The 19,364-nt window shown below is 47.3% G+C and overlaps 1 protein-coding gene across 3 annotated transcripts in view; it reads left to right on the forward strand.

The window, feature by feature from the left end:
- POLR3A (RNA polymerase III subunit A) overlaps positions 1–13,477 on the forward strand; it is a 51,914-nt gene extending 38,437 nt beyond the window's left edge. For all 3 annotated transcript variants that reach the window (XM_010363238.2, XM_030940190.1, XM_030940192.1), the window contains 10 exons: positions 1,111–1,197; positions 1,285–1,367; positions 2,264–2,434; positions 4,752–4,845; positions 5,039–5,131; positions 6,251–6,415; positions 6,733–6,897; positions 7,153–7,284; positions 8,404–8,536; positions 11,019–13,477. In XM_010363238.2, the coding sequence (XP_010361540.2) occupies positions 1,111–1,197; positions 1,285–1,367; positions 2,264–2,434; positions 4,752–4,845; positions 5,039–5,131; positions 6,251–6,415; positions 6,733–6,897; positions 7,153–7,284; positions 8,404–8,536; positions 11,019–11,167 (1,272 nt within the window). In that variant the 3' untranslated portion in view covers positions 11,168–13,477. The remainder of the gene's footprint in view (positions 1–1,110; positions 1,198–1,284; positions 1,368–2,263; positions 2,435–4,751; positions 4,846–5,038; positions 5,132–6,250; positions 6,416–6,732; positions 6,898–7,152; positions 7,285–8,403; positions 8,537–11,018) is intronic.
- Positions 13,478–19,364: the final 5,887 nt, after the last annotated feature.

Genomic DNA, 19,364 nt, shown 5'->3' on the forward strand with positions numbered 1-19,364 from the left:
ACCCATCTGAGTGGTCACCAGAAAACCGGAGTCAGGGCTGTAGTCTCTAGCCCTGCTCTGATCTTCCACCTGTGTATTTTTCACCTTCTTGCTCTACTTGGTCATCCTCCTGGGGCTGAGAGTGCTATTCTTTTTTTTGGAGACGGAGTCTCGCTCTGTCGCCTGGGCTGGAGTGCAGTGGCCGGATCTCGGCTCACTGCAAGCTCCACCTCCCGGGTTTACGCCATTCTCCTGCCTCCTCCGAGTAGCTGGGACTACAGGCGCCCGCCACCTCGCCCGGCTAGTTTTTTATATTTTTTAGTAGAGACGGCGTTTCACTGTGTTAGCCAGGATGGTCTCGATCTCCTGACCTCGTGATCCGCCTGTCTCGGCCTCCCAAAGTGCTGGGATTACAGGCTTGAGCCACCGCGCCTGGCCGAGAGTGCTATTCTTAAATACAGTGGGAATCGCAGCATATACCGATGCTTCACATCTGGCTTTGACAGTGGTTTCCAGGAATCCTTACAGACTTCTAATTGTGTGTGGGAAGAGAGCATAGGCCTAGGCCTGTGGGGAGAGGTGGTTACCAGAGGGGAAAAGATAAGCTGGGTTTGGAGAGTGTTTTCTTTGAAATGAAGGTAAGCTCAAAGTGTGTTTGAAATGCATGAACTGTCAACAAAGCTACGCTTTAGTTGGTAGTATTTAAACTGATCATAATAGCTTCAGAAGAAACCCTCAAAAATTAATCCACAGAAGAAGAGTATAAATGCTGCAGTTGTACCTGTCCTGAACTGTGCTCTTATAGCCCTCGTGGCACATTGGAGAGCAAGAATGAAGGCTCCCATGTGCTGTGTGGGCTCTGTAGATAGTGCCATGAGAGTGGTTGGAGGAGAAGGCCTTAGAGACACCGTAACCAATGGAGTGTGTGTCTGGGGTATGGACAGTGTGGTATGTTCTTTGGAAAACCACTTTGTAGTAGAAGCAGTATCCAGATTGTGTCCTTTATACTATATATGGAGCTAACACTAAAATATGATAGACTTGTCATATACAACTGAGGTTTATGAAATGAATTATGTCATCTGAATGACTGTGAAACTTACAAATGATGTTTGCTGTGTAATCTTTCAGGAAATAAAAAAATTCATTAAGGGGGTCTCTGAGAAGATCAAGAAAACCAGAGATAAATATGGCATCAATGATAACGGCACAACAGAGGTAATATCCCTCCAAGACATGTTAGAACCCTGAGCTGTTTGTAGATGCTGCCGGCCCTAACTCTATGCTTGGCTTGTATTCTTCCAGCCCCGTGTGCTGTACCAGCTGGACCGCATCACCCCCACCCAAGTAGAAAAGTTTTTGGAGACCTGTAGGGACAAGTACATGAGGTAGGGATGCTTTTGTCTTTTACTGACTGTCATCCACATAGTTCTCACGTATCCCTTCTGTTTCTCCATGTGTACAAAACCCTGCACCAGCTCACTTGTTAACTGACAGTATTTGATCAGGTTCTGTCACATTTTCTCTAGGGGGTCTGATGAATTGCGAGGCTGAATACTCCAAGATATGGAAATAATTGCAAGGAAATTTCTTAATGTCTTCTCCCCATGGGGTAACTGCTAATGAATATGGCAGATGCCACTGCTCTGTTTGCCATCAGTACCATTGGTTAGCAGACCACTTAGATTTTCTGCATCTATTTTTTTTTTTTTTTTTTTTTTTTTTTTTTTTTTTTTTTTTTTTTGAGAGGGAGTCTCGCTCTGTCACCCAGGCTGGAGTGCAGTGGCCGGATCTCAGCTCACTGCAAGCTCCGCCTCCCGGGTTCACGCCATTCTCCTGCCTCAGCCTCCCGGGTAGCTGGGACTACAGGCGCCCGCCACCTCGCCCGGCTAGTTTTTTGTATTTTTTTTTTAGTAGAGACGGGGTTTCACCATGTTAGCCAGGATGGTCTCGATCTCCTGACCTCGTGATCCACCCGTCTCGGCCTCCCAAAGTGCTGGGATTATAGGCTTGAGCCACCGCGCCCGGCCAATTTTCTGCATCTATTACATGCTGACCACAAGTAGCCATGCAGAATTGAGTGGCATTGCCGTCCCCTCTCTGACCATTACTTACCCCTGTCTGCACCTATGCCAGGCTCTTTCTCTGTCACAACCATACCCTTCCCGACCCTAATAGCATCTGTATTCTCTGTTGAAAGGTGATAACCCGAAGCCTCTCCCCAGCAGTTTTGCTGGACTTTTCTTTGGCATGCTGCATTCTTATCCATACCTTTGCCTTCTAGGGCACAGATGGAGCCAGGTTCTGCAGTGGGCGCTCTGTGTGCCCAGAGCATTGGTGAGCCAGGCACCCAGATGACCCTGAAGACTTTCCACTTTGCAGGTGTGGCCTCCATGAACATCACCCTGGGCGTGCCCCGGATTAAAGAGATCATCAATGCTTCCAAGGCCATCAGGTGCCTGCTTTCATTTCCCTCTTGTTCCACACATGCCTGTGCTGTTTCTTGAGAAACAATAATCCTCGTGTCACATGCATATGTGTGATATCCTCATAGGACTGTGTCTCAAACTCTGGGTGGCATGCATGCTGTGTTAATCCTATTTTGGTTTTTAAAAAAGCCACTTAAGAAAAAGTCTAAACTGGATACAGTCAAAATAGAAGCAATGTTTTTTTTTTATGGCCACAAGTAACATGAAGAGAGAAAATGTTAAAAATGACTGGAAAAACTGGAGCAATGTGTCAGTGGAGATTTCATCCTTTTGATGTCATTATTCCAGCCTAACTAGGCCTGACTGAAGTATCTGCCACTTGGCCTGTGGTCATATTCTGTGAGCTCCTGGTGATTTCATGATAGGATTTCTAGTTGATGTAAGGCTAGAAGAAATAGAAATGTTTTACAGTGCCTTTGATGACAAAAATCATGATTTTTACCTGTGATCTATATTTAACAAAATAATGATACATAGCATTAAATGAAAGATAGTCAACTGGGCACAGTGGCTCACGCCTGTAATCCCAGCACTTTGGGAGGCTGAGGCGGGTGGATGATGAGGTCAGGAGATTGAGACCATCCTGGCTAACACAGTGAAACCCCGTCTCTACTAAAAATACAAAAAATTAGCCAGGCGTGGTGGTGGGCGCCTATAGTCCCAGCTGCTCAGGAGACTGAGGCAGGAGAATGACGTGAACCTGGGAGGCGGAGCTTGCGTTGAACTTAAATCACTCCACTGCACTCCAGCCTGGGCGAGAGAGCGAGACTCTGTCTCAAGAAAAAAAAAGAGAGATAGCCATACTTGGTTGTAGAACCACAACTGTAGACAACCAGGGTGTTAGGAGCTCTGCCTGCCCCTTCTAGGCTGGTCAGATTAGTCAGTCCCAGGTGTGTATTCTGGGGATCCTGTCCAGAACAGTGAGGACAGAAGCTGATGGCCAGTGATCAGAGGGGTTGGAGGTGTTCCTGGAGAAGCGGTGATGGGAGAGGAGAGGGATGAGGGAAATTGTAATATACAAAAGGTCACTTTACAGGCCAGGCCTGGTGGTTCATGCCTGTAATCCCAGCTCTTTGGCAGGCCAAGGCTGAAGGATCACTTTAGCCCAGGAGTTTGAGACCAGCCCAGGCAACAATGGAAGACCCCAAGTCTACAGAAAATTTAAAAATTAGCCAGGCATGGTGGTGCACACCTGTGGTTCCAGCTACTTGGGAGGCTGAGGCAGAAGGATCGATTGATCCTCTACCAGGCTGTAGAGGCTACAGTGAGCTGTGATCGTGCCGCTACACTCCAGCCTGAAACAGAGCAAGACCCCTTTCAAAAAAAAAAAAAAGTGTGGGTGGTCAGTTTACATAAGGAACAGAACTAAAATAACTGCTTGTTACGCTTGTTAGGACCAAAGAAAAACAGGTAGGGATCACTTTTTTTTTTTTTTTTTTTTCTGAGATGGAGTCTCACTCTGTCGCCCAGGCGGGAGTGCAGTGGCCAGATCTCAGCTCACTGCAAGCTCCGCCTCCCGAGTTTACGCCATTCTCCTGCCTCAGCCTCCCGAGTAGCTGAGACTACAGGTGCCTGCCACCTTGCCCGGCTAGATTTTTGTATTTTTTAGTAGAGACGGGGTTTCACCATGTTAGCCAGGATGGTCTTGATCTCCTGACCTCGTGATCTGCCCGTCTCGGCCTCCCAAAGTGCTGGGATTACAGGCTTGAGCCACGGCGCCCGGCCAACTTTTTTTTTTTTTTTTTTTTTTTTTGAGATAGAACCTCACTCTGTCTCACTCTGTTGCCAGGCTAGAGTGCAGTGGTGCGATCTTGGCTCACTACAACCTCTGCCTCCTGGGTTCAAGCGATTCTCCTACCTCAGCCTCTTGAGTAGCTGGGACTTGGCTAATGTGTGTATTTTTAGTAGAGACGGAGTTTCGCCATGTTGGCCAGGCTGGTCTCGAACTCCTGACCTCAGGTGATCCACCTGTCTTGGCCTCCAAAGTTCTGGGATTACAGGCATGAGCCACCACACCCAACCAGGGCTCACTTTCTAAGGAAGAATTTTCTGAAAGTCTTTTCATTCACTTCAGGAGTAGATTGCCTGGGGACCACCAAAAATAGTAAGTCTAAATGAGAATGTATATGAAGCCCTTAGTAGCATACCTGACAGTAAATATTCAGTAAACTGAGGTTGCTAGTAACATTATGATTCTAAATAGCACTTGGGTTTAACAAAGCAGTGGTCTTCAAACAGGCTCCTCCCTTGTGCTAGCGTCATTTTTCCTTTGCCTCTCAACAGCACTCCAATTATCACAGCACAGCTAGACAAGGATGATGACGCGGATTATGCTCGCCTTGTGAAAGGGAGAATTGAGAAAACCCTCTTGGGAGAGGTAAGAAGAAATCCCTATTGATGACAAGAAAACTAGCTCAGCAACATTGCAAGGAAGTGTAAAAATCAGCTGCCATGGATTGACCAGCCTGTGGCGTGCACACTACTCCAACTCTTCAAAAAAAGCAAGCAGTCACATGCTCTTAGGAAAGGGGAAAGCGGCTGATTAACACTCTGATCTTTTGACACTCCAGATTTCCGAGTATATTGAAGAAGTGTTTCTTCCTGATGACTGCTTTATTCTCGTCAAACTCTCCCTGGAACGGATTAGACTTCTGAGACTGGAAGTGAGTCACATAATTAAATGTAGAGAGGAAGTCATCCTGTTAGTCCCAAGATAGGTACTGATAAACTAGGGCAAGAGCTAAGCAAGACAGAGGAAGCATTGCAGAAGCTTCTGTTTGGTTTCTAGTTTTTGTGATTCTGTCGTCCCCTTACATTTTCTCTTTCTAAATCTGACCTTGATGCAAATATAGCCATCTAAAGACACACAGGAAATTAGTTGAAATCTTGTGCAGACCACAATACCAGTTCACTGTGACACGGTATTATGATAAGTGGTCTTGTTGTCCCCTCTTCCCAGTGTCTGGAAGGACCCTAGGGCTGGCTCTCTTACTCATCTGTGGGTCCCCAGCGCCCAGCATGGCAGCTAGCCTAGGAAGTTCAATAAATGTGTTTAGATGGGGAGATTAACCTGCCTTCTTAAACTGGCATGCACGGGTAATAGGCAACAGTTGAAAGATGATCCGCCTTTCTCACAAACAGACCAACTTGGGGTGCAAACTGAGTAACTTCCCAACACCTCTTCTTTCTCTCGGGTAGTTAAAGCTGTACTAGCCCTTAAAACACATTCTGTCAGTTCGTTCTCTCATGCACCAAGGTCATATGTTACCCATATAACAGTTGACTCTGAAATGCAGCAACCTGCTCTCCAGTTTGGGGATTTCTCTAGCCTGTCTCTTGCTGCCTGCCTTGCGGCTCTTTTGCAGAAGAGCTGAGTTGCATCCAGGAATGTAGCAAGTGAACCATTGTGGAAATGTCAGGTAAAGGGGAGGCCCCACAGAAGCTTTTAATCAGCCTGGCCTCTAACCTCCAGCCTCCCTAGAGCTTCCCACAGAGGTTGCGTGTGTTGCCGTGAATTGAGCATGAATTTTCAAGGGCAAATATTTTGTGGTAGGTGAAAAAAATGCTATTTTTATGAGTAAAGCACAGATATATATACATAGTGCATAAAACAGATACGTAGTATATCTATGGTATTAATTTCATGGTGCGGGTGGGGGGTGCTTAGAACAAACCTGACTAAAAGGACCTCTTAGAGGGGCAATAATGAAATAAAGGATGAAAAACACTGGAATCGAAGCCCTCAAACCTCTCAGTAACACCTACTCCTGGCCATGTTGCAGGTGAACGCTGAGACAGTGCGATATTCCATCTGTACATCCAAGCTCCGCGTGAAGCCCGGCGACGTGGCTGTTCACGGTGAGGCTGTGGTGTGTGTCACCCCCAGAGAGAACAGCAAGAGCTCCATGTACTACGTGCTGCAGTTCCTGAAAGAGGATCTCCCCAAGGTGAAACAGAAGTCGCTTCTCATGGAGACGCAGCATCTCCCTGTGGTGTGACACCCAGGGCTGGGACCTAAGGGCTTTGTCACTTAGTCCCATTTCTTCATTTCTTCTTGGCCTTATCCCCAAGGAGTTAGTCTGTTAGATTCCTCTCTGCTCTGTCAAAAAACTGATGTTAGAAAGAGGCGCAGTCCCCTCCCTTATCCCTAAAACTAGCTCTAGTGTGTCACAGATGACCACTGCTGAAAGCTGGGGTGATCAAGGTGATCATCCCAGGGCATGGATCACACCGTCCTCACAGCCTTCTCTGTCTCTGAATCCAGGTGGTGGTGCAGGGCATTCCAGAGGTGTCCAGAGCTGTCATACACATTGACGAGCAGAGTGGAAAGGAGAAGTACAAGCTTCTGGTGGAAGGTGATAACCTGCGGGCAGTCATGGCCACGCACGGTGTGAAGGGCACCCGAACCACCTCCAATAACACCTATGAGGTACCGCTTAGCCCACGGAGTCGCCTTAGGGTTAAGTTGTCTTCCTTGTGCCATCTGCAGGCCTTCCACTGGTTCCCAGCATACTTCTCTGACCATCCCATTTGCCCTGGGTCTACAACTAAAAATTGCCCAGCAATCCATTTCTGGAAAACGGCACAGGGTTTGCTTTGAACTTGCCGGGCAGAGGAGGAAGTGGAGAGAATTTGCAGTGGCCTCCCGAAGGGGCTGTTTCTGCTCATTCCTGGCTCTCTCTAGGTGGAGAAAACTCTGGGCATCGAAGCTGCCCGGACAACCATCATCAATGAAATCCAGTACACCATGGTGAACCACGGCATGAGCATCGACAGGAGGCACGTGATGCTGCTGTCCGACCTCATGACCTACAAGGTGTGTGGCAGGAGGCCCCTGGGCTGCCTGGGCATCCCGAAACTCACTTTCAGGAGAATAAGCCTGTGGAGTTTCTAAGACATGTAGAATGCGCCGCTATGAGGACCATCAGAGAGGGAAAATAAGATGTGAACATTGCTCAAAAACCAAAGTATGCTGATCAGGCTGGGTGTCCTGGTCAAATCCCAGTATGAGAATTACAGCCTCATGGCAAACTCACACCCAGTCGGTGGAGGGAAGAGAGCTGGAGCTTGGTTCCATTCTTATCCTGAGTGTCATCCATCCTAAAGCAAAATTAGCCATTGCCAAAACCCAGAGAGTCCCATGGCAAGTTGAGGTGTTTCTTTCTTATCAAACCCATCCATCACTCTTCTGTAGCCATTCCCAGGAAAGAATAAGTTAACATGATCTGAAGTTGGGGGCAGGAGGCTGAGGTGGGTTGGTGTTTTGATTTTTTTTTCTCTCTTTTCCAAAAAAATGTATTTCCCTCTAGCTGTGCCTTAGGGCAGCAGGTTTTCATAAGGCTTCCCCAAACAAGTTGATAGTGTATTACAGAATATTTAGAAACCAGGTGAGGGAAATGGCTGTCGGTTCGACATCTTCTGTGAAGTCCTATTCTCTATGTATCTTTTACTTTAGTTGCAGGAAACAGTGTGCATGCAGTTTTTGTTTAACATCACAAATATTTTCCATCTTGTGTCATGGTTTTAATAAATATACTTTTAAAATTATGGCACAATATTCCTTTGAATAGAATTACCTAAATTTAATTAATTATCTTCATACTTGAAGTTTTTACATTCTTTTTTTTTTAGTTCTTTGAGCCATAAGAAATCTCTTCAGAAGTACTCCCCTTTTTTAAAGTTAGTCTCTGAATTCTAGTTCTCAATTCTTCTTTGTTCTGGTGGCATCTGGACGCGAGTGTGAAGTTCCATGTTGCCGATGACTGACCACCTCAGTGGGACACAGAGGGCGGACACATAGCTCCCCAGGGCCTTTCACACCTGACGCTGGGTCTTGGAGGATTTTTGTTGATTGTATTGAAGGTGCACCGTGCTTTGGTTTCAAGCTTTTGCCATTGGCGTGAGTACCACCGTGACTCTTTCTGCCTTGACGCAGGGTGAAGTCCTAGGCATCACTAGGTTTGGCCTGGCCAAGATGAAGGAGAGTGTGCTGATGCTGGCCTCCTTTGAGAAGACAGCTGACCATCTCTTTGACGCTGCCTACTTCGGGCAGAAGGACTCCGTGTGCGGTAGGTTTGATGTTTCTATGAACAGCATCAAAGGCCTTTACTATTTACGATTTAGACCATGTCTAGGCTTCTAAGGGAATAAAAGAAACTCAGTGGCAGAGCATTTATTTTTTCAAGAATAATGTCATAGATCATGAATTGGAACTGCTGGATCTTTTATCTCCAAAGCCTGACTGTAGCACCCTGCATCCCCGTTTACATCTGTTGGATGACTTCCCTCTGTCAGCACAGATGGTTTTTGGTCCAAGAAGAAAAGAGCAACCCTGAGCATGTAAGAATTTTTCTAGCCCTTGACTTTGTAGTTAATCACACTGATCCTGACCCCTGTGTATGACACCAGGGCTGACAGGAGAGGGTACTGGCTGGGCACTGGGCAGAGCAGAGTGTCCTGCTGTCCTTGGGAGGTAGCCCATCGATGCCTGCTCAGCCCCTGTGCCAGGCACCATATGTGCTAAGTATCTCAACCCACCCGTGGGGTGTGGATATTAAGCCCTTTGACAAGTCAGAAGACCAAGGTGACCTAGCTTGCTGTCGAGTCTACCAGCAGAGCCTTGCTCTGCACCATGCCTCATCCCCACCACTCAACAAAGCATGGCTCTGATGGGGCTGTACTGGCCTGCGGGAGAGGGAGCACGAGGGGAATTCTCCCCAATGTCTGGCTTCCCTGCCTCTTCTGTGAGACCAGCACTGACTGCTAAGCTTTGCTCGAGCCTTTCTGATTCCACAGGAAGACCCTGCAGGCCTGCGGTGGGAGCTGGTGAGGGGCTGGAGTTCGAGAGGGTCAGCAGCCTGCCCCAGGGCACACACTAATCAGGACCGCAGAGATTCCAAGTCTGGCTGCCGTTTCCAGGCCAGAGCTCTGCTTCCCAGTAGCCCTTTGCTCTCTTACCTCCTGCTTTTGTATAGATTGGCATCATTAGAGTGTATACCTATTTTTTGCCTCTAAGATTAAGTTTCTGTTTTCAAAAGGGACATGGATTAGAAATGGAGGGAAAGAAATATTACATAATTCTTTAAGATAAAGAAGGATGAGAGCCAGGCATGGTGTTGCTGTCGCCCCAGCTACTCAGGAGGCTGAAGCAGGACAATCACTTGAGCCCAGGAGTTTGAGACCAGCCTGGGCCACATAATGAGACCTCATGTCTATTTAAATATTTTTAAAAAACAAGCTTGGGCCAGGCGCAGTGGCTCACGCCTGTAATCCCAACACTTTGGGAGGCCAAGGCGGGTGGATCACGAGGTCAGGAGTTTGAGACCAGCCTGGCCAAGATGGTGAAACCCCATCTCTACTAAAAAATACAAAAATTAGCCGGGCACGGGAGCAGGCGCCTGTAATCCCAGCTACTCGGGAGGCTGAGGCAGGAGAATCTCTTGAACCTGGGAGGCAGAGGTTGCAATGAGCCAAGATTGCACCACGGCACTTTAGCCTGAGCGACAGAACAGGACTCCGTCTCAAAATAAAAACGAGCATGAAGGGAAAGAAAAAGGAGCAGCAGTTAGAGTGGGGCGAGAGGGAGGTACATGGAAGACTGGAAGAAGGCCCAGGGCCAGGAGAAGAGTGAGTCTGCCTGACAACAGGGCTGAGACCCAGCACTCAAGCCTGACACCTGGAAACAGGGCCCTTGCTGCAGCTCTGCGGCCCCACACACCGCCAGTAACCTCCTCGACTGCCTGGCTGCCACCCCACCCCCAATTTGAAGTTTTCCCCTCCTCCTGGTCTTTCAGCACATTGTAACCCAGTGTTCGCCCTCATTGCATGTTGGTCTTTAGTTGTTTGCCTCTTTGGTTCCTTGTTAGCACAAAGTCTATAAGACAGTAGCCATTTGCTTGCTCGTCGCAGACTCAAGGCTTATGCCAGGTTGACATGGGGCTTGGAGAAAGAATCTGCACCACCCCCTTGCTCCTGTAACTCTATAAGTGCCCTGCCTTCTGGGTGTTTCTCATCAGTGCTGTAGATCATCAAGGCTCAGATGCTCTTAAGCCTGGCCTGGCCCCTTCCCCTGAGCACAGCTAACAGCTGCCTGCTGCAGTTTCCAAGGGATTGTATTCTACTCACTACTGTCCCAGTTGTTTGCTTTTCTTGTAGGCTCTAAGTTAAGGAAGCACTGGGTGGCAAACTTAGAGTTTCCTGAGCATCCTTTCGTATTCTTGCTAAGTTGTATTCTCAAAGGCACGGCCCTCCCAGGGTGCCTTTGGCTTAGGTGGGAGAGGAGAACTGGTGGAGCTGACTCTCCAACAAACTCCTGGGCTGTGAGCAGGCACTGCTCTTCCCTGAAAGCATATAATCCCCCCGGCCTGCACTCCACAGCCACCCTTCTTTTCTAGATTGGAAGGAAAGGGATTTTCCAGAGTTCAGCCAGTTGATGTGGAGTGGCGCTGGGACTCACATCCTAATTTTCTGACACTTAAGCCAATAGTCTTTCTTCCTGAAAATGTAGCTTGTGTTTAGAGGCTCTCTGATGTTCATTCTGGTTGGTTTCAGGGGTGTCTGAGTGCATCATCATGGGAATCCCAATGAACATTGGAACCGGGCTCTTCAAGCTGCTCCACAAGGCCGACAGGGACCCAAACCCTCCCAAGAGGCCGCTGATCTTCGACACAAATGAATTCCACATCCCCCTTGTCACATAGTCCAAGGAAAGAGGGACCATGCCTGACCTTGACTCCTTGTCCTGGCTGCAGCTAATGTGAAGAGTTTTGTGCTCCCTGGGACGGGGGTCCTGAGGTCCCCACCTATGCCAGCAATCAAAGAAGCCCCCTTGGCATCCCCAGGAGCGGCTCCTCCTCTGATAGGGTGCAGCGCACACCAGTGACCCTGACTGTGCCATACTGCTTGGGAGTGCTGAGGGTTTTATTGTTTGCTTGCTTGAAACTCAATCTATGGACAGCCCCACAGCTCCTGCACACCCTGCCTACCTGGACTTAAGCCCCAGCCAGGTGTCATGGCCCATCCCAGCTCACTGCATACATCCATCGGCTCCCCGTGGTGTCTTCACACCTGACAGTGAGCCAGGCCTGAGCCCTGCACAGGCCAGGGCACGTTCTTGGATTTTCCATTCCTTGGTCATGCTGGAATCTCTCAATGTGACATACTCATGTAAATATTGTTACTATTATTTATTTGTTCCAGTTGAGGGATTTGGAATTTTTGTTATTTTAGTTTTATTTTTGAAACCAAGCATCTATAGAAACCAGGAAAGCCAGCATGTAAGAGTCACTGGAAAAACTGGTTTAAGCAAATAGAGCCGTCTGGGGTTTGTAACTGAGCTGCAACTGTCATGAGGCCCAGGCAGCTCTGTAACATCTTCTGTAGATGCCCCTGGCTACCCTGTTGTTTTCATCTACCTCAGACCCCTATCATGGGGCTCTACCCTGTGACAAGAGCCAAACCCATTCTCCATGGCCTATGGAAGCCTCACTGGAGTTTGGAGCCTGCTGCGATGGGGATGAGATGGTTTTTTATAGAATTATACTTACGTTCCTTGGATGATCTCTAGTTGATTTCTGACGTTCTGAGTTGATGCTGTTAAGGTATCTGGGGTAGCCATTGGTTCTTGGATCTGTGTTAGAATGAGTGCTTTCCCTTCATACTGATGAGACTGTGGATTAAGAATTCTTGACCTAAGTGATTTTTGGCCGGTGGTTGGGTTTAACATTCTATTAAAATTTGTAGTTTGGGCTGAGTGCTGTGGCTCACACCTATAATCCCAGCACTTTGGGAGGCCGAGGAGGGTGGATAGTTTGAGCCCAGGAGTTCAAGAGCAGCCTGGGCAACATGACAAAACCCCGTCTCTACAAAGAATACAAAAATTAGCCAGGCATGGTGGCACATGCCTGTAGTCCCTGCTACTGGGCAGGCTGAGGTGGAAGGTTCACGTGAGCCTGGGAGGTGAAGGTTATAGTGAGCCAAGATAGTGCCACTAATCTCCAGCCTGGGCAACAAAGCAAGACCTTGTCTCAAAAAAAAAAAAAAGCTTAAAAAAATTAATTAGTTCTTATAAAAAATTGTAGTTTGACTTTATGATTTCCCTGCATCTACAAGGTAGACCTATTAACTTCTCTTGGGGTATCAGTGACGTGAAAAAATGCCATTTTTCTTAATGTTTAACCCCCCTTTATCTTTCAGTTGAGCTAGAGCCTGGTTTAGGACAAAGGATTAAGTTTGTTAATGAACACTAATTCAGGGCTTCTACTTGAGACCCCATGGAGATCACTGCTTCTCATGTAACCTGGGAAGAGCCATAAAGGGGCACCCCCACCCCAACTGCCTTCCTGAAAGCGTGCCTGGGAAGTAAGCTGTAGGCTTGATCTGAGTCAGGACCACTGGGATCCGTGCGAAGACCAGGGGAGAGTAGAATTGAATCATGGGAGGGAACTTTGGCACCCGTTTTCTTCTGCTGGTGACGCACACTTTAAATGGAAGAGAGGTTGTGGCTATAACTTGTGGCTGGGAATAATAAAGATGGCACCGCCAAGGAGCTTCATCTTGCTTGAGCGAGTACTCAGTTGGGTGCTGCAGAGTCTTGAGTCTGTGTGAGACGTGTGTGATTGTGATGGGTACGGATCAGCATATAGCACTTGGGAACAAGGCAGACCTCGGAGCAGAATGGTTATGTGAAGGGTCACATCACCCGTGGGAAGTCATACGTCCTGGAGGTGCTGGTCCTCTTCCTGGAACTGCCAGCCTTGCTAGGACTGTCAACATCAACAGCATTGCCTGGTAAACCCTACTGTCTGTGCTCCCCACTGTGTCCCATGACTGGTATTAAAATTCTCCCTACTATGATCATCTGCCCTGCCCAGGCATTGGGCTTTATGCCAGCACAGAGCTCAAAGGCCAGGTAGCAGCACATCTTCAAGCGTGAGAGCTCAATCAAAGGGTTACACTTGAGTCTCTGTACCTGCTTGGAAGAAATAAAAATACGCGTGAATTCCATCTCATCCATGAACAGTTACATATTCTTGACTAGCAGTCTGTCCAGTTCTTTGCCATTTTTATGTCTTTTTTACAAGGGAGATTAAAATAGCTCCTGACTCAGTTACAGCCCCCTGCTGTGTTCAGCACTTTAAGAGTGGGAGCAACATTCCGGACTCTTTCAGTATGTTTGTCAGTTAAACTATGGTGCCATGTTTCTATTTCAGGGTTTATCCATGTGTATTCACATTGATTCTTGTCTGATTGAACCTGGCATTGTATGTTTATTTTTCTTGATTTTTGCTGTCTGTTGGCAGACCTCTTTATTTTTCAACCAAAACCCAAGAGAGGAAATATTTGCGTTACCTAAAACTATAGCAGAATCATCCTTGTGGGTTGTGAAAAAGGATGTTGGTCTTGTATGGGCTCTAACTCCTAGAATAAGAACCAGGAGCTCACCTCTCCGGGTGCTGGCGGTCAACAGTGAATGCCCCTGTTACCCCCACCCCTGTGACTTAGAAATGTAGGAAATAAAGTGCCCCCTGAGCTAATCCATCCCCAGTAGGAGGCGCTGAAAGGACTCAAGTCCAGAGTCTGGAAGTGCCACCTGGCCAGGATCAGGTGCATAGCTTAACTTTTCTTTTATTCATTCAACAAAGATTTAAGGCCTGCTACTTCCAAGGCATTGTTCTAGGTATTAGGGGTGCAGCAGTAAACACAACAGGTGAATTAGAAGTTAATACATCTGGCCAGGCGCGGTGGCTCATGCCTGTAATTCCAGCACTTTGGGAGGCCAAGGCGAGTGGATCACCTGTGGTCAGGAGTTGGAGACCAGCCTGGCCAACGTGGTGAAACCCTGTCTCTACTCAAAATAGAAAAATTAGCCAGGTGTGGTGGCGTGCGCCTGTAATCCCAGCTACTGGGGAGGCTGAGGTAGGAGAATCGCTTGAACCAGGGAGGCGGAGGTTGCAGTGAGCCGAGATCACACAATTGCACTCCAGCCTGGGAAACAGAGCAAGACTCCATCTCAAAAAAAAAAAAAAAAAAAAAAAAAAAAATGTTAATACATCTAAAAGGAATTCCGCAGAAGCAGGTGAAGCAAAGAGGCTCAGGTTCAATGTGCAGAAGTGTGTCCAGCACACTCCGGGGTGAAAGCTGCAGATCAAGGGATTATGCTCCTGTGGGCACATCAGGCCCCACCAGGGTACAGAAAGGTCCCTCTGTGGCTGTAGCCCTCCGGTTCCAACTCCTCCCCCAGGGCCTCTCATGACACTAATTTGGCTTCCTTGCCTTAGGCTTGGATTTTGGGGAGTGTGCCCTGAGTGAGGACACAAGCCTGCAGTCACTGGGAAAGGTTGCCACCGTCCTTTCCCCAACCTACTGGCAGTGTTAGCATGTGAACATTTGAATCCATTAATACTTGCTACACTTCTGCTCTGTGCCAGGCAGTGCACTATGCCCTTGAGGAAGGTCCCTGCATGAATGGAGCTTACCATCTGGTCAGGGTCATCTTGTTATGAGCCTGAGTTCTACAATCAGAGTGTCAGGATTTAAATCTCAACTCCCCCTTTCTTTTTTTAATTTTTATTTATTTATTTTTTCATTTTAAATAGAGACGGGTCTTGCTATATGTTCCCAGCCCAGCTGGTCTCGAACACCTGGGCTCAAACAATCCTCTCAAAATGCTGGGATTACAGGCGTGAGCCACCATGCCGAGTCCCAATTCCCCCTTTCCATCTGGTGAATATGAACAAATTACTTAACCTCTCCTTGCCTCACTTGACTCATTTATAAGATAGGAATACTGTTTAGTAGTGTTTGACTCATTGAGTCATTGTGAGTTTTAAAGGTGATTACACATAAAAAGGTCTTAGTACAGTGTCTGGCACATAATACACATTAAATGTTTGCAGTTATTAATACAGTGACATTATTTTTTACTGGAAAACATGGTCTGTGAATTCACAACTAAAAACCAATCCTCTGGCTCTTTTTATTTGACCCCAAGTAGAGCTTGGTGGACTTGGGATCCAGCCTCCCTAGACATAGCAACTACCCAGCTGTCTGCTCAATCAGTAGGTTGTGGGAAGTATTTTACATGGGGGAGGAGAAGGGTTAGGGAAGGGGATGGATGTTGGCCACTGCGTGGTTGAGGGCTTGAACACTTTAATGCAGGCCATAAAGTAAGTGTGATCTCATTTTAGAGTCACAGGTAGTAAGACCAGAATAATTCAGACCGGCAGGTTTTTTGTAGAGGTACGGATGTTGATAACACCTAATGTATTTAGATTATGTAAGAAGGTATCCCATAAGGGGGAACTTAACATTTTTCTCTCTCTTTAAAAGAATATGTTAGGGCCGGGCGCAGTGGCTCATGCCTGTAATCCCAGCACTTTGGGAGGCCGAGGCTGGTGGATCATTTGAGGTCAGGAGTTTAAGACTAGCCTGGCCAACATGGTGAAACCCCGTCTCTACTGAAAATACAAAAATTAGCCAGGTAGTAGTGGTGCACACCTGTAATCCCAACTATTCAGGAGGCTGAGGCAAGAGAATCACTTGATCCTGGGAGGCAGAGGTTGTGGTAAGCCAAGATCACGCCAGTGTGCTTCAGTCTGGGTGACAGAGTGAGACCCTGTTTAAAAAAAAAAAAAAAAAAAAAATGGAACAGAAGCTGGGTGACAAGGACAGAGGTAGGAAGTGACTCTAGTTTTTGTTTGTTTGTTTTGTTTTGTTTTGTCGTTTGTTTGTTTTTCCAGCCAGGTTCATGCTTTGTCGCCCAGGCTAGAGTAGAGTGGCATGATGACCTCGGGTCGCTGCGACCTCTTCACTTCCCAGGCTCAAGCAGTCCTTCCCACCTCAGCCTCCAGAGCAGGTAGGACTACAGGCACATTGCCCAGCTAATTTTTCTTTTTTTTTTTTTTTTGTAGTGATGGGATTTCACCATGTTGCCCAGGCTTCACTCTGTTCTGTTGTACCTTTCTAATTTTGTACCTTCTAAAGGTCTTGCCATTTTTTTTTTTTTTTTTAATCAATACCTGGGCAACATGGCAAAACGCCATCTCTACAAAAAATAAAAAATATTAGCTGGGCGTCATGGCACACATCTGTGGTCCCAGCTACTCAGGAGGCTGACGTGGGAGGATCAATTGAGCCCAGGAGGTGGAGGCTGCAGTGAACCAAGATCACACCACTGCATTCCAGCCTGGGCAACAGAGCGAGAGACCCTGTCTCAAAAAAATAAATCAACAGCTGATGGTAAAGAAATCCAGTCATCTTGGAGCAAACCCTGTCCCGGAAAGTACTTGAGTGTTCTGAAGGTAGCTGAGTGGTCCCTTCCAGTGATAGCGATGTAAAGCTGGTAGGCACCAGTCACCAGTTAGGACAAGGTGACCAAAAAATGCAAGTCAACAAGCCTTAAATACATAGGATTTTCTTTTCTGACATAAAAAGTCCACAGTAGGCATTCCAAGGCTGATAGAACAGTTCACCAAGTTGTTGGGGAGGGACCCAGGCCCCTCCCAGCCTTCCACTACACCACCCCTCCACCATTCCTCATGGTTCAATGTGGCTGCTGAGGTTCCAGGCATTCCAGCCAGGAGAAGGGGAAAGAGACATAGCACTTCCCTTTAAGGAAAGTTCCCAAAAGTTACTTGACACTTCTGTTTACATCCCATGAGCCAGAACTTACATAGCCAAAGCCAGCTCCAGAGAGGCTGGAAAATGTTTGGACTCTGGGTGGCCATGTGCCTAGCTAAAAATAGATCCGTCTGTTAGCAAAGAAAGAGGGGGAGGGTCACAGGAAGTGGAGAATGATCGTATCTCTGCCTCTGATGGGCAGGACCTTTCCTTTTTCCTTTTTTGGCTTGACAAAGGTCAGAATATCCCCCTAATCCCTCAGAAAAAAGGGACTGAGACCCTGATCCCTTCATTCTCCCTTTTACTTTCCCCTTCTTGCAAATTTCATGCCTGAGTTACGGTGGGGTTTTGGGGGGTTTTTTTGTTTTTTTTTTTTAAATATATAAACTGACATTTAAATTAGATCACATTCCCTTCACAGGCTGTTTAAAATGTTTCAGGGCTGATGGAAAATGTGACTGTCAAACATTCATCCAACAAATAACACTTTTTTGACCCCCTACTATATCCTGGCCCCAATACCAGGTCCTGGGTTTAGAGTGATGAACAGTATTGCTATGGCTCTTTTCCTTGTGGAATTAATCTAGTCACAGCACTGTCCAGCAGTACTGTAGTATATAGTAATATAGATGACAGTAATTATGTAAGTCATATGTAATTTTTATTTATTTATTTATTTATTTATTTTTTGAGATGGAGTCTTGCTCTGTTGCCCATGCTGGAATGCAGTGGCACTATCTCGGCTCACTGCAACCTCTACCTCCTGGGTTCAAGCAGTTTTCCTGTCTCAGCCTCCCAAGTAGCTGGCAGTATAGGCACACGCCACTACACCCAGCTAAGTTTTTTGTATTTTTAGTGGAGATGGTGTTTCACCATATTGGTCAGGCTGGTCTTGAACTCCTGACCTCACGTAATCCACCCACCTCAGCCTCCCAAAGTGCTGGGATTACAGGTGTGAGCCACCATTCCCAGCCCATATGTAATTTTAAATCTAGTATTGACCAGGCATGGTAGCTCATGTCTGTAATCCCAGCACTTTGGGAGGCTGAGGCAGGAGTACTGCTTGAATCCAGGCATTTGAGACCATCCTGAGCAACATGTCAAAACCCTATCTCTACAAAGAATACAAAACATTATCCAGGCATGGTGGCACGCACTTGTAATCCCAGCTACTTGGGAGGCCGAGGTGGGAGGATCACCTGAGCCTAGGGAGAAGAAACGAGAAATTAATTTTTTTTTTTTTTTTTTTTTTGAGGCGGAGTCTCGCTCTGTCGCCCGGACTGGAGTGCAGTGGCCGGATCTCAGCTCACTGCAAGCTCCGCCTCCCGGGTTCACGCCATTCTCCTGCCTCAGCCTCCCGAGTAGCTGGGACTACAGGCGCCCGCCACCTCGCCCGGCTAGTTTTTGTATTTTTAGTAGAGACGGGGTTTCACTGTGTTAGCCAGGATGGTCTCGATCTCCTGACCTCGTGATCCGCCCATCTCGGCCTCCCAAAGTGCTGGGATTACAGGCTTGAGCCACCGCGCCCGGCCGAGAAATTAATTTTAACAATACATTTTATTTAACCCAACGTGCCCAAAATGTCATTTCAACATGTAATCAACATAAAAATGACTGAGATATTTTACACTCTTATTTTCATACTAAGTTTTCCAAATCCAGTGTCTATTCTACGCTTAGAACCTAGCAAGTTTCACGTGCTCAGTAGCCACATAGCCCAAGGGTTGGCCATTCAGCTCCTCTGCTCACTCTCCAGGAACTTTCCAGTAAATGCTTCCTAGGGCTTACATTAACCAGAAATGATTTTCTGTTGCCTGCTAGCCTGGCCCCAAACCTGAGACCTGTATGAAGGTAGATAGTCCACACTCAGAAAAGAGAAGCAGGATGGTAGTCATGGAAGTTGGAATCTGCCAAGGAGTATGGAACAACTCACCAGCCAAATGAACTCGTCCTAAAAATACGGATCTAATTTTTTTAAAAAAGAAAAGGCCAAGTGCAGTGGCTCACATCTGTAATCCCAGCATCCCAGCACTTTGGGAAGCCAAGGCGGGTGGATCACTTGAGGTCAGGAGTTCGAGATCAGCCTGGCCAACATGGTGAAACCCCATCTCTACTAAAGATACAAAAATTAGCCAGGCATGGTGGCGCGTGCCTATAGTCCCAGCCTACTCAGGAGGCATGAGAATCGCTTGAACCCGGGAGGCAGAGGCTGCAGTGAGCCAAAACCGCGCCACTGCACTCCAGCCTGAGGGACAGAGCAAGACCCCGTCTCGGGGG

The sequence above is a fragment of the Rhinopithecus roxellana genome, chromosome 11 (genome assembly GCF_007565055.1).
Source record: "Rhinopithecus roxellana isolate Shanxi Qingling chromosome 11, ASM756505v1, whole genome shotgun sequence".
In the NCBI taxonomy this organism is placed as follows: Eukaryota; Metazoa; Chordata; class Mammalia; order Primates; family Cercopithecidae; genus Rhinopithecus; species Rhinopithecus roxellana.